This window comes from Vanellus vanellus (genome assembly GCF_965231255.1).
Source record: "Vanellus vanellus genome assembly, chromosome: 4".
NCBI classification, from domain to species: domain Eukaryota; kingdom Metazoa; phylum Chordata; class Aves; order Charadriiformes; family Charadriidae; genus Vanellus; species Vanellus vanellus.
Window position 1 is genome coordinate 20,298,524 of NC_138909.1, and position 26,603 is coordinate 20,325,126.

Below are 26,603 nucleotides of genomic sequence, written 5' to 3' on the forward strand. Positions count from 1 at the left end.
AATTACTACAAACTATTACTATCCACACAAGGTTTGTAAACAACCACTTCAGCTTAACAAAACAGTTAACACCAACCAACCAATCTCTCCCTGACGCACCACCCCAGCAACTGGTAGTTCATTTCCTCCCTTGCAAGCTTACTATCCCAAATAAGCTGCTTCACAAACCAGTAACGCCGATGCAACTGCAGTGCCCACCTGACAGTCAGGGAATACTGTTTCCATTCCCAAGCTACTTTTTTTTTAAATAAATATTTTTCTGCAGTTTGCTGCCTTCATTGAATTTTGCTTTCCTTAAGATGCTGTCAAAGCAGCTAAGCTTTGTCTGCAAAGGCACAGGCTGCCTCTGCATTTACAAGACTGGTGCAGAAAACCTCATTAGTTAAAAAGTTAGGAATAATAGTTCCCAATTCTCCTAAGCCAGTTCTAAAGAAGCAGTAATATTTGTCATCAACCCAGATAAAATTAGACTCCTTGCTTTTCATAAGTAAATAAAGCTGTCTATAATACAACCACCTGCAAGGTGCAGTTTGATGCTTGGCTTTAAATTCAGAATACTGCTCAGGGTCAGGTAATTCATGCTGGTCTCCAGCCTGGGTCCTTCTGCTGAAATTTAACTTTTGCTAAGCAGCTCTGGCAAGGACTTTACCATCATCCCAGGGGAAGCACAGGTGTAAGTAATTACAGGAATGGTTATACCTTCAAGATGGGACTCCTTTGGAAGAGCCAAAAAAAAAAAAAAAAAAAAAAAAAAAAGTATTTCAGAAGAAAGAAAATACCCAGCACACAATTCACTGCATTATGGTTTTACTCTTCTTTTGGGTTCTGACAATATAACTGTTAACAGTCACTGAAATTGAAGCAATGATACTTCTCAAGACACATAATACCAGGTTCCCAGAAATACGTACCACTACTTACTAGAAAAAGCACTTCAGCAGAAAAAAAAAAACGAAGTCAGATCTTCAGGCGCACAAGCTTTTCTGGAGGACTAAACTAGAGACCACAAACTACAAACTAAGCACAGCTTGCAGACAAGCTCTGCAAGTTTGATTTGGTTTTGTTTAGCAATTACAGCACAAGGAAAGCATCCTCATATGAAACTGCTACAAAACAGAGTGGACAACCTGTTTTCAGCCACCTTCAAATGATGCTTCCTTCCTTCCATCCCTGTGACTCATGGGCTGCACCAAAGCCCACAAACTCCATGCTGTCCCTCAAACTACAGCTCCCCTACCTTAACTGCAGCCCCAGCGGCACACACTACCTTCCCTTCGTGCTTTCTAGCTTGTACAAACTCACAGCTGCCACTGGACAATCAAGTCCTGAAAGCGTTAGGAAACCTGAGGGATCCAGCAAAACCGTCTCACTGACATTTTCCAAACTCGTTCACAAGCCAGCCACTCATTCCTGCTGCCCTGCATTTCAAGAATTGACAACGTCAAGAGCTCAGGAGAGACATGAGAATTTGTGTCATGCAGACACTTAGCCATTTGCTGTCTTAGATAGATGGAGCTTTACAGAGCAGCTTACAGCACTTGCTGGGTTTCCCCTCACTTCCAAACTATTGCTTCTTGCTTGTCTTACCACTGCCCACTACTAAAACCATGTTTTGAAGACGGAGTTATCAATTTCATTTTGATACCTTCTCAGCATTACTACATCTAAATGTTTCCATGCACATTCATTCACTTACCTTTGTAAAACTTGTGTTAGTCCGTATTGTGCAGATTAAAGTTTGGAAAATTTTTCATACCCACAATTCCATGATATTCATTTTACTCATTAACATACAGCCATTGACACAAAATGGGTTATCACAGAAAAAAGTAGCTGTTTACATACACAACATTTAACAAGCACTGATTGTGTTCTGCACAGCAATAGGAACTAACAACAGAAATGCTCTTAAGTTCTCCTTGAATTCAGCTTGTTGGCTCCTGACTTTGCAAACTGCAGAGGACCACAGGTTTTCTTTCATTGTTGGTTTCTTTCATTGTTGTTTTTTTTGTCCCTCCTTTTTAAACACATCATTCTACAGTCGCCAATGAGAAAGGCAAAAGTCTAAACGCTGTGCTGGAATCGTAACTGATTCCAGTAAGGATGGCTGATCACAAGTCCTTCATAGGAAAAACAAAAACCTAAAAAACCTCAACTAAAAAACTTCCCAGTGATTAATACACCATGGCAGCTCATTTAAGCCTGAGTTTCTCACAGCAGCCTGGACAAGACACTGACTTCTGAGTCACCTGGAAAGATGCAGCGCGGTTTATGGAAATTCTTGCCTGACCTCATCTATCCTGCTCTTGGTCTCTGCAGGATTTGCAAATCCCCATCTAACTACGCTTCCTCAGTCTCCCATTGCTTTGCAAAGTGATGGATTTAGCAACCCAATTTGGACAAATGTTCTGCAATGGTGCCCAGAGACACTCTATGGAAAGAAGTCGGGTTTGGTGTAAGCCACACCTGATGGGAGAAGCTGGCAAGGACTCAACCGCTGTCTCAGAAACACTGTTTCTTGGCACTGTCTCCTTCCTTTCCTCACCACACACTCCAGGCAGATGCAGGATCCCTGTTCCTTTCTTCACACTGATACTCCCTAGATTGGGCTTCCAAGCAGCAAGAACAAACACTACCTGTTCTGGCAGCCTGATGGCTTTTTTATTTTTCTTAAACAATTCCTCTATTATTTAGTATTTTACATAAAAGCCAAGCCTAGACCTTAGAGCTAAGTGAACAAAGCGTGGATCCCAAACTTGAAAAGTCTTGCAGCTGAGAGTTGGTAGTCGAATACTGCACCTGAGTGTATGTACCTTCTCCAAGCATCAAAGAAGAAGATGAACAAGACTACTTCTAATTTATGACTTCTGCAGTCTGACACATTACCTTTGAACACTCGAGTCTGGTTAAACTGAAGTAATAATACAAGATGTCCTTTTGGCTTTTGAACCAACCACCTGCTCCTTACCACACATACCCTTCCTCACCCTCCAGCTCTTCTCTCTTTGTTCTGGAGGCCATACACAAACATTAAAAAAACAGTAGTAGCAATTGTCATTTGCGTTTGATCTGCTTCTTTAGCAGTCACACATCAACAAAAAGACAAATTTACACGATGCTTGTGGTGAAGAAAGGAAACCCTTCTCCAATCACATAAGGCACTTCTGACTATAAAGAGGGCAGCAGAGAAGACACAGAAGTGACACCTTGTTACCTCTCTTGGTGCAAAGCAGGGGGGGGAAAAAAAAAAAAATCAAAAAAAGAATACAAAGGGGAGAGGGGAAAAAGAGTCCAATCTCCCTACTATTCAGTAAATAATAAATATAAGGTTGGTAGAAAGACAACAATAGTAGCTTAATGCTAAATACTCTGTATCCATTAGTTAAGAAAAAATGACAGTGCTATATACACTTTTAAAGATTTTCATTTTTAAAGAATGCAGGATTAAAGCAATGTATTTATTTCTAGTTTACAGGGTTCACCTGTCTGCTCCTGCCAGTAGAAAAGCTCAGTTGCCACGGACAGAAGTGAGCAAATTTTTATTTATCTAGAATGGACTTTTTATTTTTGTCATCCAAACTTCTTTTTTCGTATTTAGTCACTACTATATGCTATGCAACAATCATGTTTTAACTGGTGGCCATTCATAGATGTTTACTGAGGTGAACAGAGCTCGATGACAGCAATCACACTTTGAACACAGAGATTTTTGTGCTACTGGGTGCTTCAAGGATAATAGTGTTACCAAAAAGACTTAACTTGTCTGGGCATCTTCATTGTTTGTTGTTGTTGTGGTGGTTTTTTAAATTGGTTGCTTCCCTATTTGCTTCCCAGTTTGTAGGTGAAAAAGGAGAGTCCGATGAGGTCTCATTACATGGGATAAAAGGAGTTACTCCCTAACCATTACAAAATTGCCAGGAAAACAAAGCCAAAACTTCGGTGAGCATCAAGTGCTATACATTCCTCCAGACACTATGCCCTTAATAATGCTTGGGGATTTATAAACACTCTCTCAAACGAGCCTCACTGTTTCTTGGCCCTGATGTCAAGCCAATTCCCTTTAAGACATCACAGTCTTTGTCAGAGGTAATACAAGGGTCTCTGTTGGTGCTGTGGCTCTCCTAAAGACATGAAAAGAGAGAAGGGCTTTAAAAGCATCTTTGTTTAGGTGCTGGGGGAAGAGGTAAAACCTGGCATACAAACACCAGGGATACATCTAAGCTTCACGTAGGCTATATTTTTAAGTCTTCTCACAATAAATTTGGAAAGGTACCTTAAAGAGATGGGGAAGACATTTAAAAGCGATGGTTTTCATTTGGGGAAGAGCTGTTCAGTTTCTTTATGTGAATGCAAAGTGAGTCACTGCACAGTTATCCACCGTGGATTAATTCACTCTACAGTGAATCTGCTTGTCCATTCAGACTGGAAGGCTTAACTTGTCAGTGTTGCCATGAACAGAAGCTGTCAATAATGAATTCACAGCTGCAGAAATTCAATTAGCCAAAAAACATGTGGTAGAAGAAATGGCTTTCCTTAAATGATGTCAAGGGAGATCACTGGAAAAAACTGTATTTGGCATGTGGCTGTTCAGTATAACCAAGGCCGAACAGCTTAAACAAAATTTGTAAAACCATGCTCCCAATTGGTGGGAGGAAGAGGCAGTTTCTGCTAGTCTAGACCTATTCACTGTCAGGGTCATGGGAGGGCAGGAGCCTCCCTGCAGCTCCTGCATCACCAAAAACAAAAGGGAGGGCCAACCTTTCAAGCTGAAGGACCCCTGATTAGCCTTCCCAAGGTCCTTTCTTTGGGAGAATCTTTCACCTGCATGCAACATACCTCACTGGATGTTTCGTAAAAGCAAACTAGCCCAGCCCTGTTCCCCAGTCACCTCTCTCATACTGTGCATCCAGCACACAGGTGTGCAACCACACTGTTTCTTCCTCTTCACTCTCCAGGCTTTGGCACTGAAAGACTGTATCATCAAATATATGTTAATCATTGAAACCAAACAGAATTAAGTAACTATGCTAAGGACAAGCCTGAAACAAGCAGAATATGAACTCATGGATTTTTCACTAGAGCTTACAGAGCTGTAATCCAAAACATCTATGCATGAAAACAGTCAAGAGGTCACAGCCTAAAGATACCTACCTCAAATGAGAATCATATAGCATATTCACAAAAGGTTGCATCCATCAGCTTCAAAATGGACTAAGCATATAATTAGACTTGGGGTTTTGGTTTGTGCAAAGCCATTTCTTTCAGTATCTTCAATTCCCTTTTTATTACATTCTTACTCTGCCACAGATCTAACAGCACTCCTGCACCAACATGGGTAACACTACTCATACTCCAGCAGCTGTAGGATTTTTATGGGCATTTGGATTCAGAGACACATGCTCAATGGAAAGTGAGAAAAGTTTCATTCAGCATACAGCATCACAGCTAATGCTGCCCTGCCTAAAATCATATTAAACGAGAGATACACGAGATGACATAAAAAGCACAGGGATGGGGAAAGAGATAAAATGAAAATAGAAATGGGGCCAGGAGCGTTGGGAGAGAACAAGGAAGTCTCATTTCTGAAAAATAAGCATGCCCTCAAAAAAAAAAAATTGCAAAGAGTTTTAAACCCAGAAATGCCCTTTATCTTTTTGGCAATGGATAATGAAGAATGGGTAATGCAGAAGGTAAGGCCCTGCACCGCTTTACTTCCCTCCCCAGAAGTAAAATATCTGGTCAGGCAAATCACAGTGCACTTCCTATTTTGAGGTATGATGTGCAATGCCAAACCACTCTGAAGCAAATACTTAGCATTAAAGTATTTCCATAACTCTCAACAATGCCATTTTGCCAGTTTCCTCTCATTTTCCACAAGAAATTGCCTACAGTTGCTTGCAGCTAATGAATACCCTTTTCCATGAAAAGCAGACCAGACCCACGCTCTCCCTTGGTACCCAGGCTGCCTTCTGCTGAAGAACAAACACATAGCAGACTTCTCGTTTTGCTAATAGTTGGGACAAGAAAGAGGGCATCTTCTTTGCTTGAATGCAACAGTTTACAGAACTTTTAGGATCTTGCTTATCATTGAGAATTCCACCTCTGCACTAAACTTGCTTAAACCTTCAAAACTTGCTCAAAAGGCATTTGATGAAGCAGGAGGCAGAACCGTGTCGTGCTTCCCGAGGAAGCTAGGCTAAATCCATCTGGCAGAAATCTACAGGATGTTTTTTGTTCACATTAATACTTTCCTGAGGGACTATAGTGAGATCTTACAAACTTACTTGGGAGAACCCTGTGGTGTTCACAGTCACTTATCACAAAGCCCCCCAAACCTTCAACCCACGAGGTTACCACAGAATTCACCGCACAATCAGCTGTCCCAATATTCAGTGAGGATTTGGGGCCTCTACCCACCAGCACTCAGACTCAGTACTGACACTCTGCATGTACTAACTGCAGGCGCATCATCACTTGACCTTCTCAGCATATCACTTCCCCCTTCTCCTTTTCAGCAATCTTTACAGGCAAAAAATAAAAATTATAGCAGCAGAAGCAGCCTCTCTAACCATGAAACCTGCTGCAGCCTCACTGAGAAAACCACAGAATCGTGGAAAGCATTGTATTTTCACCATCCAAACAGATACCACACCCAGGTCAGCAAAAGCCAACCTCAAAACGCACCTTCTAAACACGATAAAGCATGTGCAGCCATCATTGCTTCTGGTAGTCTCTCCTACTGCTGAACTTACCCTGCTGGCAACAGGGCCCCCCAACAATTGCACTCACCTCTATGGGCTCAGAAGGGATTTCCAATTTGGATAGTTTGGCTTTGGCGTTTGCCTTCAAATCTGAGATTTTTTCATTGGGTTCTCCATGGTATTCCTCCAGCAGAGGTTTGAGCTCCGGTGATTCAACTGGTGCCTGATCTTGGCCATCCATTGGTCTGACATAGGCAGTTGGTTTCTGCTGCATTGCACTGGTTTTTGATGGCAAAGGTGGGGGAAAAGTCTGAGACGAAGGCTGAGTGATGCTGGTCAGGTTAACGGCTGAGCTGTCCCGACTTTCCTTTTCCTGTGATCCTGTCAGTAGGTCCTGAGATGATTTTGTTTGACTGTAGGTCGGCCCATGACTTTTGTTGCTGTTCTGTGACCTGGAATTGATATGCTGGCTGGAATGTAGAGGTGACAGGGGTGTCACTGGAGAAGAAAAAGATGACAGCAATGGAGAAAGTGCCAAAAGGGAGGCCTGCAGTTCATTAGCATGACCTTCACCAACTGCACGCCTGTCATTTCTCTTGTGGTGAAAACTTGCGTGACTTTCCTGGACACCACATTTGTGTTCTTGACCTTGACTCCAACCGTTGGATAAGCTGTGACTCTTGGTGTGCAAACCTGAAGCTGGTTCTGTTCTTGACTGTGCCTTTTGGTAGTGAATGGAGTGGCTAGGAGGGGGAGGAGCTACAACCACAGGTCCCATGGGTGGATGGCGGGTTCCGCGGTGGAATGAAGATGTTAAATTATGGCTGCTTTTTTCAGGGAAGTATGGGCGATCAGGCTTTCCTTGTGGGATCAGAGGAGCAACACTTTTTGGAATCCCTATTAGATTCTGATGGGACTTGTTGCTGATGAGCTCCTTGACCTCCTCATAATTGCCCAGCATGTTCTGAATTCGGCTTGACAACTCATCTTCTTTATTAGTCTGCAACAGAGGAACAGAGAGGGGAAAATTTAAAAACCATGGACCCCCCCACTCCAAGAGATCCAGCTCAAGAAGAGGCATTCTTCAGGATCTTATTTTAATTGCTATGCATCACCACAACTGAAGTTATGCAAGCTCATCTTGATCCTGCATGCAGTCTCACCACAGCGAGTGCAACTGCTCTAGTCAGTATTAGTTCTTCTGAGCCACGATTGCAGGTGTGCCTGCAGCCTTCAGGAACACTAACATCAGACCCATTTTCAACCACAGCTGCAGAGACAAGCAGCCAAGCTGCTCTTGAGCACTCTCCCTCAAACTCCCAGACTACAGGAGGCCCCCAAACGAATCTGTCCAAGCCAGAATCTGTGCTTGTGTACAGAGCTTTAAGCACATACTCTGATGAATTTAAATTAAGCAGATGGGAAGATGCTGTGTTTGCACATATTGTGCTAAAGTCTACTATATCGTATGCAGAGGCCACAGCTCTCCTCTTCCAACTCAACTCTCTTTCCTCCTCTCCCTCTACCATGTGCCCCCTACCATTACCTTGTAGGGTTCTGCAAAGAGGGGAGTCTTCTCAGGGAACTTGTCTTTCTCCTGCAGAGCCTCCTGATTCCGCCTCTCTTTCTCTCGAATACGCAACAAGTTTCTGTCCTCATTGTACAAGCTTTAGGAAAGAGAGAAAGAAATGATAGTTAGCACTTTACACCAATGTTATCAACAAGCATCTACTTTGTGCAGAAATCATGGGTTTCGGGCAACGGTATATGTCCAGCACAAAAGTAATTTTGAAATCCACAGGGTGGTTATAGCTGACAAATCAGTTATGTCAAGTATTTGCTGTACCGCATAGCAATACAAGGTACAGCATGCATGTTCTCAGTGATTCCTACTCCTGACACCACACATCAAGAAGGGCAGGAAGGGAAAAACTATTTATTCATTTAACTGTGAAACACAAATTGAGAAGTCAGCATGGGTGATAAGCACATGAGCTGGCAAATCCAGTTGCAATGATCGATGTAAAAACTACCATTAGCCAACTCTTCACCTGAGAGTAAAAAAGAATCCATTATTTTGAGGATGTTGCCATGTTCAGAGATTGTGCTTTGCCTACTTTATTAACGGCTTGAAAACTTACTCTCTACTTTAAATGGACATTTGGAAAGCTGCTTACCTGGCAAGCCATGTAGTTGCATTTAAAGCAACCACATAAATGTATTTAAAGAGAAGGTCTCAGAAATTCAGAAAACGCCAGGTCAAATCCCCCTGTTCCTCCTCAACCACATGTGCATGCAACTCATGCACACCAGCCCCACATCAAAACAGCAATAAAGCTGTGCCTCATGCACAGCAGGATGACTTCATGGAAAAACAGACCCTTTAAACTACATCTCTTCTGTGAAATATTACTGCAAAATATGGGAATCTATTGCTCTTCTAATATTTATGGACAGTTGGGAAGAAAAATCATGCAGGTATATCGTATGTGGATGCAGGTATTTCTCTCCTCTCCTATTTCTACTCTACTGCACAGTCATACCTCATACATACAATTCCTATATTCTTCTTAGTACTTAACGTCTCAAGTGTTCCAGTTTGGAAGGGAAGAGCCTTGTCTTCCCCACCAGTGACATTTTCTCAAATACCACACCAATAATCATCTACCGAAAGTTTAATCATCCCCAAAGGAGAGGCAAAGGATTTGCTTTGCTGTAACAGTTAACCAAAAGGTCTGACTACTGCAGAGGCGGTTTCCTGACTCAATGTGAGCTCTGGAAAACGATGCAGTCTGATGGCAAATTACCATATATGGAACTGCAGCAAGGACGTACTTGTGTCACTAAGACAGAAAAAACATATTCAGGGGTTAGACTGTGCACTTTTAAAATAGTTTCCAACTTTGTTAGTGCTGAACTGTTTCCAAACATAGCAAAACAGAAGTTTCCAGTAGGCTCTATGTACCCCACTTCTGCAAACGATGTGAGCAATTTTTAAAATAAAAAAAAAAAAAAAAGGGGGGAATCACAGATCACCGATTCAGTAAATATACACAATCCTTCTGTTACAAACCATATATAATACATGCATTTCCTCTGTGCATCTCATGTCATTTTGCATGTGAGCAGTTTCCTATCTGCGATCAGTTAGTTGGTCAGTTGCCCTGTGTGTGCCAGGAAAGCTTTGTGCAGCCAGATATGGGAGATACCAACTGCAGAAGACAAAGATTAGGAGGAATATAAGGTAAACTAGAAGCAATCTTGGCTACATCTACCACTTGAAATTCCATGCGTGCAAATGATTTTTAAGTGAATGTATTTCAAGTTGACAGCATTTTTTAAACATATCTGTTCAAGTTATCTGGAAATTTTTTACTGAATGAAACACCATTTTCCAAACATTCCAGGAAGTAAGAAATGATTCTGTAAATATCCTTTCCATAAACTTCAAGAAAATTCCCTTAACAGCAAACATGAAAAGCCCACAAAAGATGTTTTTAACAGCTGAGACGCTGGCTTTTAGCATGAAAGTGACCTCTGAAACCTTCTCTTCACCAATCTTTGACACCATGGCCCACTGTCAGGAACACCAATACCAACTACAGAACAAACTTTTTTACCTTTTCTTTTGATGGGCACAATTTAACCTGGATCAATTGGCTCCATCTCCCCCACTGATCCCCAGAGTATTTCCCCTGCGGCTGCACAAGCACTCAAGCCAACACACTGGGGAGAGCAAAGGAACAAAACTACTGCCCTTGGTGGCAGTCCTCGCTGCTTGCCATTTCCCCGCCTCTTTGCCCTGCAGTCAATATCTTCCCTTAACAATTACACAACTCTCTTGCAAGGAGGTCTTTTGATCTGTTTGGACAAATCAAGACTGTTACTGCAACCAGGTGCTCAGCTCCGGCTCTCCCCCACCCACCATGATTTCTTCCTTTTGAAGCTAACACCAAATATGTTTTTGAGCCTAATGATAGTATTCAGTGCAATGCTGAAGGTACAAAAGGACAATTTTAAGTTAGTTTTAATTCCTCCTCCTTGAGCACTAGCTGTTTTCCCGGTCACGTTTTTCCCTGTCAGTTCTTCAACCATAATTTTCATCATTCAGTAGACAGAGGGACATACAGAAAACTAAAAAGACATAAATGGGATTTACTTTTTTCAAGCGTAGCAACTGTGTTAAAGAGAGCAAAGCTCATTCTCCCGCTTTGTGTCCTTTGATACACATACACATTTTGGTCTGCTCCACGCTGCTGACATCTCAGCCTGCCCCACGCTGCTGACATCTCAGCCTGCCCTGTTACTGTTTCTGTCTTGATCCACACCATGAATGCCAAGCACTCAGACCTACACAGTACTTTTTAATACAACTGCAACATCAAATGTACATACTTGTTTTTGTTTGTTTTCTCCCTAGTGCTTATTAAATTACTCATGGTGTTGGCTGGAGTACACAGCACACAGAGATATTGTGCCAGCCTTCCCCAAAATAGATTTTGCTACTTGCAATCCACAGATTGTTGCGGCGCACTTCAGATCCAGGCCTCCCAGAGACAAGCTGTTGAGCTGGCATAGCTCTCTGCTGAAGCCCAAGATGATAAGAAATGAAAACTTTAAAATGCTCATCTAAACAATACAAAAAGCTACAGCCAATCCATTTATTTTTAAAACAGATTGTTTTAAAATGAGCCAAACTCATTTTATCTTCCCCAGTAAGAGACTGTTTGCCTCTTTCAGAGGGGACAGAGAAAGACATAAAAGCCATGAGGCTGAACACAAGTCTCTTGGGGAACACTGCCAAGACTAAAAGAGTAACTTTTCTTCAAAGAGACTCATACCCAACCTCCCTAACAACCTCAGTTACCTTTCAAAACTAACATCACTACTAGAGCATACCACATCACTTTATAATATCCATTTAGTAAGGCACATGCATTACTATTTGAATACTTGAGATCTTTCAAGGTGCACTACCATAGTAGTGACCATTCCTATTAAAGCACTGAGGACTTTGAGCCACAGCCTCCACATGCTACTAGAGTCAAGCATCCTATCTTGTAACGACTTCACTACCCCCGCTTGTCTAGCTTTCAATACTAAACTAAAATTTGCTCCCCTCATCAGCTTCTTCACATAAGATTTATTACCAAGGAGATAATGTAGATCAACTTTCTTAAACAAACAAACAAAAAAATCAGGCAATACTTTAGATGGATCCAGTTAACAAGCTGGGTATCATTTCTACACACCAGATGGCTGACGCGGGGAGTTAGTGGGGATCCACATGTTAACCTGTGTTCCCCCCTTTGTATGATAAACCTATACAGAACATGACTTGGTATTAACAGGGTTCTTTTCTACGGTTGCTGGGTAAAAAGGGCAGGATCCATAAACTATTCAGAATACTATTCTTGCAGGAAAATACAAAACAGCATGCCACTATCAGCAGTAAACCAAGATTGAAAAGCATTAGTGATGATCCACAAATATCAGCATAACCAATGTGTGTATCTCCCTGGCTAGAAGAGCACTGAGGTTGAATAACTCCACAGTGAGACTCTGCTGCGAAACAAACAAGTGGAAATTCTGACTGAGAGGTTTTGTGTTTTGTTCATCTGCTTCAACTTGCAGAGCAGGAGGGTGATCCAAAGCCCACTGAAACAGGCAAAAAAAAAAATCTTATCTGTTTCAACAGAGGTTGTGTTGGGCAATAAGAGTGCATTCTTCAGTCATGCAAAACATGCGTGACCTTGGACACACATGAGCAAGCCTCCAGCAAAATGAAGGGAAGTCATCACTTGGACACTATAAATCAGCCCACAAGGTTCTGCACCTTTCAAAAAAAAAAAAAAAAAAAACACAAAACCAAAACAAAACCCCTATACCCCTCCCCCTCAAAACAGACAACCCTCAAATATTAAAATTTTATTTGAGTTCATAAATGTTAATCATAAACCAAAGCATTAACCCAAGATTACTACTCATACATTTCATCCTCTTTATCACAAACTGTCTTAACAATAACATCAAGTCTTAATAATTAAGACAAAATAGAACATGTATGTGCAGATACAGGCAACTAGCAACAAATTCACTGGACAGGATGCAAGCAGAACATCAGTCTGACACATTGTAAGAACTGGGGAAAACCTCATGGGCTATTTTTACTTACTCTCCCAGGATAAAATCTGCTGTCAGCGCTGGCTGATCAGGGTTCTTGTTTTACATTATGCCTTGCTGTAAATGTCTCACTAGATCTCAACTTAGAGCAAGAGAAGCCCATAAACTTGCAAGTAGTTTGAAAATTAACAGCAGCAATAAAAAAAAAAAAATATAATAAAATCTACAACAACAAAAAACTCACCAAGAAACCCCACCCCAAGCCACATATTATGGCCCTGCAAATTGTTTTCTACTAAAACACTGTGCTACGTCCATGTGGATTACAAATATCCTTCTATTTCTAGGCTGGCAAGCATCCAAATTCAGAGCAATCAAGCTGTTTTGCTCAGAGGTTCTGATTACATTCAAACAAAAGGAAAACCCTAAACAACTGTAACTTGTGTCTCTTGCAACAATAATATTTACAATGAGAAGTAGCTCTCTTTCCTACATGTATCCCAACACTGAACGTAAAACATCTTACCATGCCGCTTGCTGCAACAACAGCAGCTGTAATACCTTCTAAAGGCCTTTTCTTTCCCTGAACCTTCCTCGACCCCAAGCTCTCTTCCCAGCCATAAATTCTTTTTAAAGAGTGTGTGAAGAGAAAGAGAGGAGGGACGGAGGGGAGGGGAAGGGACATTGCCTTTTTGCCGTAATGCCAGTTCCTGCAGGTTTAAAAGACAACGAATGCGCCTGCTCCGGGACAATCCTGCAGACACGGGTGCTCTCACACGTATAGGGCTACCCAACACGGCTCACAGCGAGGTTAGTCATGCGTTACCACTGCAAACCTCTTCGTGCTGTCACGGTGCCTAACAGCCCAGCCTGCTGGCCATGCACAGCTGACTACTCGTTCAGCCAGGTGAGGGGTCATTCCCCTCTGTTTTGCTGTTCAGGATCGCCATCCACCCTCTGCCTCCCTTTCCAAAATGCATCCAACCAACTCATGTTATCCTCCAACTTCAGTGCACAGAAAGAGGTACAGTTTTAAAATCAGAAGGATAAGGGAATAAACACTGAGTAGCTACTCATTTGGTCACACAGTTGAGAACACCAGCCCTCTCATCTCTTAAGTTACAGACAAGCCCTTAAACTACCTGAAGACAACAGCTAAAATGCATTTTAATTCATTTTATTTTATCACGTAGGTGTCAAGTTTCCATGCACACTGCCTCACTTCATACTGAGGGGCTTTTATTTAATAAAAAGTAAGTCGTACAGCACTAGATGGCATTCCTGATTCAGAGCAGAAACGTTGGCTCTCTACTAAAATGTCCCCTTTTTTTAAATATAAGCCTGTAGTTACCCTAGTCCCAGCATCTGTGGACACACTGTTTCTGTCCACCATTAACCTGGCCATTTAGAGTATTTGTCAATATGCTTTTTAAAGCTTTTGAGAACCTGGGCTATGCTGTAACTCATAACGCTGCCCAGTTTCCCCAAAGTCAGTGCTAGGAAGTCAGGCAGAAAGCATCAGAGAATCACAGTCAGCTCAGGCCCTGCATGGACCCATGCCAAGAGGAGAGGAGGTCTCCGTGGCTTGCCAGGCACTGTCAGAGGAAACCCGTGCAGCAAAGCCGCCTGCCAGGCTCCAGCAAGCTGTCCCTCACGCATGCACAGACTGAGCCCTAACCCCGCTACTGCCAAAGCTGTAGGGTGAACCCCAGCTCCTGTTCTTCTGGAACCTCCCTCCAGATTAGCAGCTTTGGTATTTAGATTTTCCTCAAAAAAACTCAAAAACAAAAGACCACCCCCAAGCTCTTCCTTACTGATATGTGGAAATGCTTTGGGAAACTGGACCTCCAGGCTTAGCACCAGCATGCCAAGCACATGGGAGCCTGGAAGCTGGGGGACTCCACAGTCCCACTCCATCCACCTTCAGGGGTGAAACAGTTCAAAATTTGAGAGATAAAAATAAATAGTGCTGCACTCTCCGCAGCTGGGCTACATTTGATGTGTCACCAGGAAAACCCAAATGCTTTGTATGTTCTAACAGGCAGATGAGACTGAATGTCTGTCCTGAAACATTAGTTCAGTCCTGATCATCTTCAAACGTGCTCCACAAGAAGTAAACACATGCACAAATCCCCCCTGCCCCAGCCCAAGAAAACCCCAAATCATGCTTTGCTACACACTGAAACAGTAAAATACTCCTAAGGCTCAAAGCAGCCCAGGCTGGAGAAGGTAATCCACTGGGTCCAGGAATAAGAGATTTGGTTCAGAAAGGTCTGCAAAGTGTACACCCTGACCCATGACATCATCTAGGCTTGGGTCTGTAATATAAGCTGTGAAAATACCAACGTGCTCTGAAGCTACTCTCAGCGACATGACAATCCTTACTACAGAGCTTCAAATGCTGATACGTGACAACCCAGCCCATGACAACACTTTCGAAAAATAGACTGGTGCAGGAAGAAATTCTGCCTCCTCCTGTCCTGTGTGTTCTTCAAATGAACATAAAAATCTGCTTTAGTTTTAAGTGTAGTAAGTAGTTCTCAAAAGGAATTATTCCAGCAGCAGGGAAGGGAGTGGAGAAAGGCTAAAAAGCAAACACACAAATGACACTTGCTTTCCTCTGAACATGCAGAACCTCTTCCTCTGAAACAGTAAGAGAACATTTCCTTTTAGTACAACTGCAGGAAATCACAAATTTATTGAAGCTGTTTTGTCATTAAAATGGACTCTTTTTTTTTGTCACGAGAAGCTGCTGATCAACATTTCTCATGACTGAAAAACATATTCTTGTTTCACTTCAAGGCGAGATACATTGCCCCAAAAAAGACTAAACAGAAATCACACAGATGCACTGCAACAGCCTTGCTGCAGCTCCCCAGCTCTGCTGCTCTAGAGGTCTCCATAAAAGAACCACCACCAATTTCTACAGCCAGGATCACATCTACAAAGATTAAATATGCTGTTTCATTCATCAGCCCATCAGCTTGAAAAGAAACATGGATAAACGCATGGCAGAGAAAGTGCTCAACTCTCACACTGTATCACCTAAACAGCTTGCCTGACAGTGACTGTAAGACAAGCAGATGAAAGGACGACATTAGAGTTAATTCCAAACAGCATCAAAAATGCCTTGTCCCAACCTTTGCTTCCTTTTCTATATGGAAACATTGTCAAGTTGTGACTTGTTGGATATTTTTAAGTTCTGTTTCACATCAAACACTATTTCACAGAACATACGCAGATTGAACAGAAACAACTGATAAGAGGAAAACATATGGCAGAAGCGCAACAGATGGTACAGTTAGTCAAATATTTTCTGCATCATCATCAACTGGCTTTGGTACACGCTTTCCAAAAATACATATCTTCACACTGGAGAAATATGAGTTGGAATTTGTTTTTCAAGCTTTTGCTTCCTCTAGGTCCTTCAATTCATCAAGTCTATCCAGCCGTGTTTACTGACTGTACAATGGCAGCATTAGACCGCTGAGCAATGATTCAAGGCCTCACACCCCATCCATACTTCCACAATGATTCTAAGACACCTCTTGGCAAATATTTTTCAACAAAAATAATGCTCCAAGAAAATCCAGTACTGCTGTAAGCTTTCCTTCAAACCATATGGAAAAATTATGCTGAACACACCTCTTCCTATGTTTTAAATACACAGCCCTCTAGGTTACACCAAAAAATTGAAGTGGAGAATGGCTGGGATGTTGTTAACAGGCAGCAGGGAACTTTCAGTTTGCTTAAGAAGAAGCTAAGTTGGCTTTTGCCAGGAAAAAAAATCAGTTCTACCTATGTAACATCAAGCAACTTCTCACTCTGCCTCTTCCACAGTAATCTTTGAGTTCAAATTCTTACTTATTTGTTTCGTATTGCTGTTGCCAAGTTTAAAAATATATTCATTACTCAGCCATTAAAAGGTTTTTGCTTCCTTTCAGCATCAATAGGCCTCTCTTTTGTCAAGCAGTTCCCAGGGGTAAGCTTGAACATTTCCTGAGAAGAGATGAGCCCCTGCAGTGCCCAGTGACTTTGGCAGGAACTGGGAACTCTCAGATGATCTTCAAACACAACAGACCCTTCACAGAACTGAGTGTAAAACCCCCAAATCCTCAAATGACTATGCATTTAAAAACACACCCCAGGATTTGGAGCAGTATTTCTCAGCTTATCACCTACAAACCACTGAACGCTCAAACGAAGAAAAAGAAGATTTGTGAAAAGACACAAATACTTGATGGTAACACACTCTCCTCTGCCTATGCAAAAAGGCAAACAAATGAAAGGTTTATGACTTGGATTTTCCCTCGTGCAATGAAACGTTTAAAATCTCTTATTTAGTTTTAAACAAAAGCCACTTAAGCAGTATCACACTGGACAGGCCTTGGACATTTTCAAAAATGGTGTGGCACTCTCCAGCAGAAAACACTTCCAATAGGAGTGCTCCAAGATGGGGTGCTCCCCTAAGCAGCAGAGCATCCCATTCCTCCTCCCCTCCACAGCAACATGTGCTCTCCTGAGTTGACTGTTCCTCAGTCTCCACAGACACACCATTTACCCCATGAGCAGAAAGCTTTTGACTGCAAAAGGCAAGAAAGCCTCATGATGAATACAACACACAAACAAACCTCCAGAAGTGGCAAGCCCAGGAGAGGCCAGAATGCAGCACACAGTCAGAGCCTGTTAGCAGAAGGATGCTGTCAACAAGAAGTAGGAGATCATGCTGAGGGCCAGCCTCACTTAGCAGCCACGTACAGCAGCAACTTAGAAAATTTGGAAAAATGTAACAATTACTTCAGTTTATACAATCTTCACTTAGTCATCTTCAATAACAGCACTTAACTATGTTCCCATATTCGAAGCACCTGAACAAACCAAGATGCAGTCTCTCTACTCGTGATGCTGCAGAAATGAAATCTCTAAAGAAACCCAGGCTTTCAGCCTCACCCCATATATGCTGATGTTAATAGAACACTGTCAAAAAAGGTGCTAATTATAAGTTACACAGGGAATAGGAAAGTTGTCATCCTCCACCTAAATGCAAATACACAAGGATGGCTTCTAAGGCGTGGACGTGCGAAGCATAATTACAAGGACAGCAGACAAGGCGTTGGAACAATAATGAATTTAAGGCTTTGTTTGATCTGGATGTGGCAGGCAAAGGAGGAAATGTGAAAAATTTAAATCACCAGTTACATGCAATGAAAAATCCTGACCGCTTCGCCTCTTAGAGACAAGGTGTTCTGTATACAGCAGCCTAATTCCTCAGGAACACATCTCAGGATTACCCCAACCCAAGTAAGTGGTCTGACTACCTTTCAGCCCTGAAGGCACATATGTCTTTTTGGGTAGGTGAGTAAAGATCTGCAACTCAAGTGCCATTTCAGTATTTGAGTATGCACAGAAAGATTCAGACAAAGCTGCTGGTGCCTTGGCTGCAGCTCTAGATGTGCAGCCTAGGACAGAATCTAAGTGCAGGACTGCTCCCCAGGCTCCGAAAGCCCCTCGCAGCTGCATACCAAGCAGCCTTGGTTGTGGTGACCCAGCTGTGACAAGACTGAGATTACACGTGAGCAGCTGTTGCAAGCAAGAGGAGCCCATCCATGTCTCTTCTCACTTCATCAGCAAGGATCAAAAAATCAGCCTGGTCAGGATGCAGATAGACACATGCCCAAATGACTGGGGTTACTTTGCAGAGGCGACAGTGAAAAATGAGTTATTCTAAACTTCACTCGTTGTATCAAAACGGGAAACTTCAGTCTGCCACTAACAGTTACACTCCTCTGTTGCACAGCTGAGAAAACATTTTCACATGTGCCTCCAGAGGCGCTCCCACAGTGCGCTTTCAGACCCAAGACCAATCTGGTTAAGCTCAGCCGGTACTTTGAGAAATGCGCACCCAGATCCCTCTGACAGCATGTTACATCCTGGCTTTGTCTCAGAATGGGTCTGTTTGGAGAATTGGCATTCCCTGCAGAGCGGATCCTGCTCTAACAGGCAGGGGACTCTGAGTCACCCACTATCACCCCAAGACCTGTCTGCAAAAAGGCCTGAGGAAACGATCGCACAAACAGAAAAGACATTTACCCTTCAAAGGTACTTACATCATGCCTTCCTAGATCAAAGGCTGCTGGAAGTAAATACAAGGTCTTGGCACTATCAATAAACATATGGGGTGTAGTCTTTCTACCAGAATGTAAACTTTGGGTCTGTTTGGAAGTTTAGCTCAGAGAGAAAACATCTACCGTCAAAGCACAGGAAAACCAGATTTCAAAGGCCAGCCACTCTGTTCCTCTTGCTGCCCCCACAGCAGTCATGCAACTAATTCACATTCTTATCCCACTCCATTCTACTTGTCTTCTTTCAAGTGGTCCCACACTCACACCATTTCTAAGCACTTCCTGCCCCCCCCCTCCCAAAACCTGCTTCAGCATGCAAGTTCATAAGCTATTCAGAAAGGAATTCTTAGAAGATGCCTAGCATAGCCTTCATTAAGCACCATCCATCACCACAGTGACTGCAGGATCCCATTCGAGTTTTCATCTATCATTCTTCTACATTTGTCTTGGCGTCATCTTGCATTAGTATAGGCCCCATTCTGACAAGCCTTGGATCTTATCTTCCTGATGGCTCATCTGTGTTGAGGCAAACTCCTTCCATGTTAGCTTATTTTCCAATGAGAACAGCCATGTTGCCTAACACAGCCTAGAGCATCTGCATTCACACCACCATCTCGAGTGCTCCGACATGACAGAGAAAGCATCAGCACCATTTCACCTTCCAAGCCCCAGCAGGTCCACCAAATGACCAAAAGACACAAGCTGCCTGGTTGAATCAAGCTGAGGGTAATTAGTTGAACCAATTAGGAAACATTGTTGATTCAAGGCCACAAAACACTTTTCACATGAGCAGAACAGAACTTTTCACTGACACACCTGATGGCTGTAAACATCTTGGAAATTGCTATGCACAGACTTACTGTCCTAACTCACCACTCTGCATACACTCTGTTGCTTAGAAGTTTGTCTGGACTGCCTAAGAAACAGCCAGAAATAGGCAGATTCTTACATTAAATGGACAAGCAGTTAAAAGACATTGCTAAATAGGTTTGTTTAGTTTGCAGAGGAACATATACCTGGTGGATGGCTTTATATCCTTCCATTCATCTCCTTTCCCTTCCCCTATCCTGAAAATCATGTTTCCTGAGTTGACGTTGTCTTTTTTTAAGAAACTCTGCCTAATGTATGCTCATTTGTTATCTAAGATAACAAACACGAAACAATTTTTTTTTTAATAGAGCATAGTATGACAACACAAATTCTATTTACTTTTTTTCTTCAAAAAAGTACTATGAAAAATGAGTGCAGAAAAAGGACTTTTATACAGAAGGTACAGTCAATTTTGCATTTAAAATACTGTCCATAGAGGGCCATTTCTGATTAAACACTTCATACACACATATAATGATTTCTCATATAAAGCTATGCCCCAGTAGCAAGCTTTCCCCAGTTATCACTGATATTGATAACATATTGTCAACAGCTATGGAAAAACACCCCTAAAAGCCTATGAGTCACCTTTATAACAAAAAACGGCTATTTCTTTTCTGTCTTTTTACCTACCAAGTGCCATGCACGCTAGGATAGCAACCTTACTAGCACTTATACCCATAAAGATGAATATAATTTTGCCTGCCTGCCTTCCTAAAGCCAGCAAAGCTCCCCATGTAAGAACTGTGACACATTTGCAGATCCAAGTCCAGACTTCTACCAAAATTCATTCTATGCATGAAAAAAAATTGTCACAAAGCCCTCAGGAATTGTCATGTGTACCTCTATAGAATTAATGCAAAAATGATGTGGAAATAAGGAAATAAGAGAGGAAAAAGACAGGGAGAAGTAAGTCACAGAGTTTTCTTCAGGATTTCTTCTTCCAGAAGAATACCAGACCTTGAGAAACCCGCCAAAAAAAAGCATCAATGGGCAAGGGAGAAATTATCTCTAATGACGTATGCTTATTTTGATTTCCTCAGATAAGGAGGAGGAAGATAAATACAGTTGAAAAACACATTCACACAAGGCCCAGTCACTTTCCAGGGCTGATCTTGCTCCACCCAGTCTAAACATTACAATACAACATAGATACAAAGTAACTTTAAAAGCAAATGACCTAGGATCAAATCTCACTAGGGAAAGTGTGTGTTTAAGTAACCACAGATGTACCGTAGTAACCCAGGGTTGCAAAAGAACTGTTGTCACAGTACACAGCCTTCTGAAAAAAGTAACCAGTCTTCCACTTAAGTGTGCTCCTAGAGTCTGATTTTGTTAAAAACTTACCGCAGTTAAGATAAACCTTCCTGTAGTCAGAGTTAAGCTTTTAAAGCAGCTGTTTCACGCGCAAACCCATCCTGAACCCAAGCTCAAGATCTACTTCTTCTCAGAACTGACCTTTTCCCATTTTTATGGATTTAAAAGTCGAAGGCAGTCATGCAGTCTCCCACCAACAAAAAGCAACCTTGTATTATTCCCAACTTGCCACGGGGCAAGTGCAGCACGCTGGCAGCAGGGTAACAAGCTACTGTGCGTCAGCTGCTGCTTAAGTAACTGTGTCAGTGGTACTTACCCTGCCTCTGCAGCACCTGGAGCTCGCTGCAAAGTGGTGGGTTTTTTTCCCCCCGCAACGAAAACAGAGGTAAAGCACTCAGGAACTGCCGTGTATTAAGAATGCATAAATGAGCTCAAATGTGGCCACCTTAGAGCAGCACAGTGGCAATGTGTTTGGATAAGTCAGCGTTCAGACGTTGTGAGGGCAATAAGAAATATTAAGGTGAGTACACCCATTAGAGACCCAGCTTGACACCTTCTGCTTTCCACCAGACAACAGCACCTGGAACAACTCACACCACTCTGGAACAACTGACTACCCTGCAGCATTATCCCCTCCCACAATGCTTCTCTTGATTATCTACATGCCACTAGTAATAAACACAGTCGTGCACTTTCCCAGTTTAAGTCAGCCTGAGACACATAAATAAATCCAACTCAAGTGTTAGCTTACAAGCCCCATCTCAGGAAAATGATGTTACTGACATAAAATCGGTGGAAGAGTGCCAAAACTCAACTTTTGTTAAGCCCAGCTGGATCCTCTAGCACTCTGCACTTCAGTGCACCGCTTCAGCTATTATCTCTATTGCCAAATCTTTCTGTTAGGGCTCTAAGTCAGTTATATAAGCGCAGGAACAGGGTAACTACTACATGGTAAGCAGCAAGCCTTTCAGTGCAGGGATAGTCTTTTGCTGCATGCACATGTGTGCACAACTGCCTGGCACAGTAAGAAGCTGTTCCCCAGGGGAAACGCACTTGCCACAACTGCGATGTTTCATCGACTCACCCACCACTAGTAAAATATCACTGCTTCTAATGCTGATAAGGCATACTTGAATAAACAGAAGTGGTTATCAGCTGCTGCCCAGTCAATCTGAAGGCTTTCTTCAGTGAAGTGCTGCATGAAAACTCCTGCAATACCTCTGCATTCCCCCTCTCAGCAGCAGAAATCCAGCACCTTGGATGAACTGTTGCAGGTTTACCTGGGAAAATGCATAGGGTAAAACCTACGTTCTACCCTATAAAAGACCCATCCTACCTGTTCATTTGCCTTTGCCTTGAAATACCTTTTTTGGTGTTATTGTCTCGTTCAGTACAATCAAATTTATTGGTAATAGGTTTAAAGGCAGCAAGAGAACTATGCATTCACAGTAGCATTCTACAAAAAATGGAATGTAAAAATGAAATTAGATTTTTATATCTTTAAAATAGGCTCCAAAAGAATGTCTTTTACTGGAAAATCTTGGAGATCCAAGAGATTGGGTAAAACTAGTACTGGTTGAGAAACAGCCAAATAATCAAGAGATCAAGAAAAACAGGTTTTGCCATTAATTTCCAAGACCTATTTTAATTCATTTTTTCACACAATCACAAGATTTTTGATTCATACACATAATTCCATCTTACTGACTGTAGGAAATGAAACTGTGATTGCTTAGACCTAGTGTTTATTCACACCAACTGTCCAAACATTTTATTCCTAACCTATCACAGAAGTACTCAGTCAAGCAAAGCCCAATGTTTCCCCCCAACCCAGTTACTACTTCCTCATAAAAATTATAAGCCTTTCAAAGAACTATCTTGGTTAAAAGGTCTTAAGAAAAAAGTAGGTTACAGCAAAGTAAAAAAAAAAAAAAAAAATCTAGATGATATCAGCTATTACATTTCAGGAAAACCCCATTGTTTAATTTTCCACGTGAAATCATTTTGCAAGTTAAATCAAGGATTCAAGTTTTACAATCTATTTTTCTACCTCAGTTCTTCGAGTATACATCAATGCTTACTGCAGGTGCAAGAAGTCAAACGCAATAAATTTTCTGCTTTAAGATGACATTAAAATTATTCAAGCGGACGTGCCTTTTGTTCACTGATTTTATAGAACTGGCTTCCTAAACGCTATTAAAAAAAAAAGAAAACATTATTGTTCTCTATTACACCAAAGAAGAATATTAACAAGATATACGGTTAGTAAAAAAGAAAGTGAAATGTTTAGTGAGCAGCTGCTTCATGCGTCTGCATTTTAAGTCTCTTCTCACATAATACTCCTCCTCACATAACTAACATCCCTGTGAATATTGTCACTGGTTTCCCACAGGAGCCTGCTATCAGCTGACCTTGTCCATGCTCTGCCAAGCAGCTCATAAGTCCATCAGCTACATTGCCATGCAGTCCACAGGTGTCACATTATACTGTGTGTGCCACACAGTGCATCGCATCCTCATTTCACATGCAGCTCAACTTGAGCACCATTCCTCCACAAAGAGCCACACTGCACACTCCCCACACCATGTCATGCAGGTGGAGCACCAGTTTCAGCATTACTTCATCTTAGTTTGCATGACACACAAGCACATACATCACAACTTATCTTTTGTCAATTATCCTCTTGAGGCAACAGAACCATCTGTACCATTGCACAGCATGTAAGCCTGTTCCTTTAAACGCTCTATGTTATTCAAATACCTGATTTCACCCAGTCTTTCCTAAATTTTTGCAAGACTGGAAGTGAGACTGCTGCAGAGCGTAAGAGCCTTTCACCTTGTTTCCTGCACAATCAGAAGGATCCTCTTTTCTACCTTCTGCTACCACCCCAGCTGCGGGCTAACATATACTCCTGAAACCCTACAACTTAACACGAATAAAGCCCAACATAAAAACGAATGTAACATCAGCCCTTGCATTTGTTCCTTTTGTGACTGCAAACCTGAAGTTGTTCAAAGAATAAACTACACATCAAATGGTATCAGTGGTTTAATCTGCTATGAAGCATACTAAAAGCAAAACCTACAATATGAGCATTTGAAACTGTCTCAGAAACATGGATATGTGCAATTCTGCCTCCTGAATCTTTAACACTCTGCAACTTATTAAGCACATGGGCAAATCTAGAGTATTTTTTGTGAAACATACTCTCTGTGTAAAATGCTTCCCAAACAATTGACTAAATCAGACCTAGTGTGCTACGAATAGGAACAGGAAAGTACTGCAACTAATTTGAGATTAAGAAAAAATTAAAGAATATTAAAGACCTAAATTCTTTCATACTTTCACAGGAATTAGCAGCAAACAAATCATGCCTGAATGAAAAGGTCTCCTATTCTTTTGAGTTTTCCACTTACATAACACCATGTACGGAGTAACAGGTTGGACAAGTCTTATCTGCATAGCAAGGACTAAGTAGGAACAGAAGAGATTAGCAATGTTTGCAGAAAAGATCTGTTTATATGCTGAAAAGCCTATTTTAAAATCTTTCCTGCAGTCTCTGCCAGACTGTAGTTATTCCAGAAGTATTTCCTAATTTTTCCATCTACACACACAAGCGCCTGCTAATTTTCCTATGGTTTGTAACTGTTGTCCAATTTTATTGAGAAGCACACATGCTCCGTATCTGAGTACCTCTCTAAACTGGAGTTTCAAACTGTATCCGAATCATTAGCCTGATGTCTATATAACAAAGCATCTCATTGTCATTCAAAAGAACTTGGAAAGCGTTCAGACTGTGCTAAAAGCAATAATCCATGACAGGGTGCATTAGGCAGGTACTGATGCATGCCTAATACACATTGCAAAGCATATGCCACTCCAAAATAAACTCTGAAGTAGCCTATCTTTCCTTTTTCCTGCTTTTTAAAGATATTTACATGCAACTCATTTTACACAAGCTATTACTTTTAGCAACTACAAAAGGCTACTCCTTTCAGAGAATAATATTTTTTTTTAAAAGCTACAAATACTGTTTCCCTTCAATTTTTAACATTTATTTAGCATCTTTCTAGTTTTCCAATAATAAAAAAAAAAGACTATTTTCCTTGCATCACCTAAACCTCTACTTGAAAAGCTCCTGTCTTTCCCTCAGTATTGGAAGCCGGAGAAGGAATAGTGAAGTGCTTGGATTTACCATCGTTAGCAACACTTGCATGCAGGCAGTGGGAACATCACACACTGGCTCATATCAAAAGCAACAGCTAGCTGCCGTTCCCACGGGACAGCAGCGTGGGTTTGGCAGCGCCGAGACCCACTGCAAGCACTGGAAATCTCTCCAACTCACTTGGTGCAGGCATGGCGCTTGGTCTGTGCCTGTGTGCACCAGAGAGAGAAAGAAGAGAGTCCAACAGGCATGTGGGATGTCCCAAACATGCAAAGAAAGGCCTGAGCGACAGAGAGGCTTCTGCAAGCAGGTAAAGTCAGGCATCTTTCTTCTTAGGCAGCAGGGGGAAACCACGCAGTAAATTGTGGGAAAGAGGAATGCTGGTGGGAACCAGCACAACCACTTCCAAAACACTCACCTTGCCTCCCTGGGGAGTATGCGGTTATCAGGGAATGTGTGTTCCAGGACCATGCTCTGTTCTGGAGACGACACAGCTGTACACCAAATCAACTGCCAGCTCAATACTGAGCTAATCTTTTTTTACCTGCTGCTACCTAACCTAGGTGAAATACCTGAAAGACAGACACAGCTTCTGTAAGGACTAACGTGACTTGAAAGGCTTGCAGCAATACCAGAAAATGATGTCAATGTGCCTTTGAGCACATCTCCTTTGTTGCTTAAAAACACGAGGTATTTTTTGCAAACCACATAACACAGCAAAAGCCATGATTTTTACAGGGAGGCACAGGGACAATGCATTTTCTAGCTGAAATGGCAAACTACTACATACCAGGAGTATCTGCCAATAATTGGACAATGTGCTGATTAATAGTTTTTCTGGGTTGCCTAAGGACAGTGCATGCATGAGTATCTCGCCACTACTAATTAATCGCTCTTTGTGCATTTATCCTGGTAGAATTTACGTGTCCACACAGTGAATACCCTGAATGAGGCAATTTCTACCGCCAAAAGCACTTACTATTGTCAGTTTATTTGCCCTGCTTAGCCTGATGCTCAGATTGGCAATAAATCATCGTTCTTAGCAACTGAAGTGTTTAGTGTCTTTCATTCAATATCCTTTCCTCACCACTGTCCCCCCTGCAAGTACAGTAATCATGTGCTGAATAATCATTTACAGCACTGCTATTAAGAGATTATTCCATTAGGCTTTGCATTTCTATCCAGTTTTATGTTTCCATTAAAAGCACTTTGTTAAACAATTGAGCAACAAACCTGTCAGGCAGAGCCCCTGTGAAGCAGCCCGGGGAGGGCATGGGTCGACAGAGACAACCCCTCTCATGCAGG

General features: G+C 41.9%; 1 protein-coding gene across 1 annotated transcript in view; it reads right to left on the reverse strand.

Annotated features, from left to right (window-relative positions):
* AFF1 (ALF transcription elongation factor 1) overlaps window positions 1-26,603 on the reverse strand; it is a 94,006-nt gene that overhangs the window by 62,353 nt on the left and 5,050 nt on the right. Inside the window, exons 2-3 of the mRNA XM_082481998.1 lie at window positions 8,248-8,368; window positions 6,790-7,701 (exon numbers count right to left, since the gene is read on the reverse strand). Coding sequence (XP_082338124.1) covers window positions 6,790-7,701; window positions 8,248-8,368 — 1,033 coding nt within the window. The remainder of the gene's footprint in view (window positions 1-6,789; window positions 7,702-8,247; window positions 8,369-26,603) is intronic.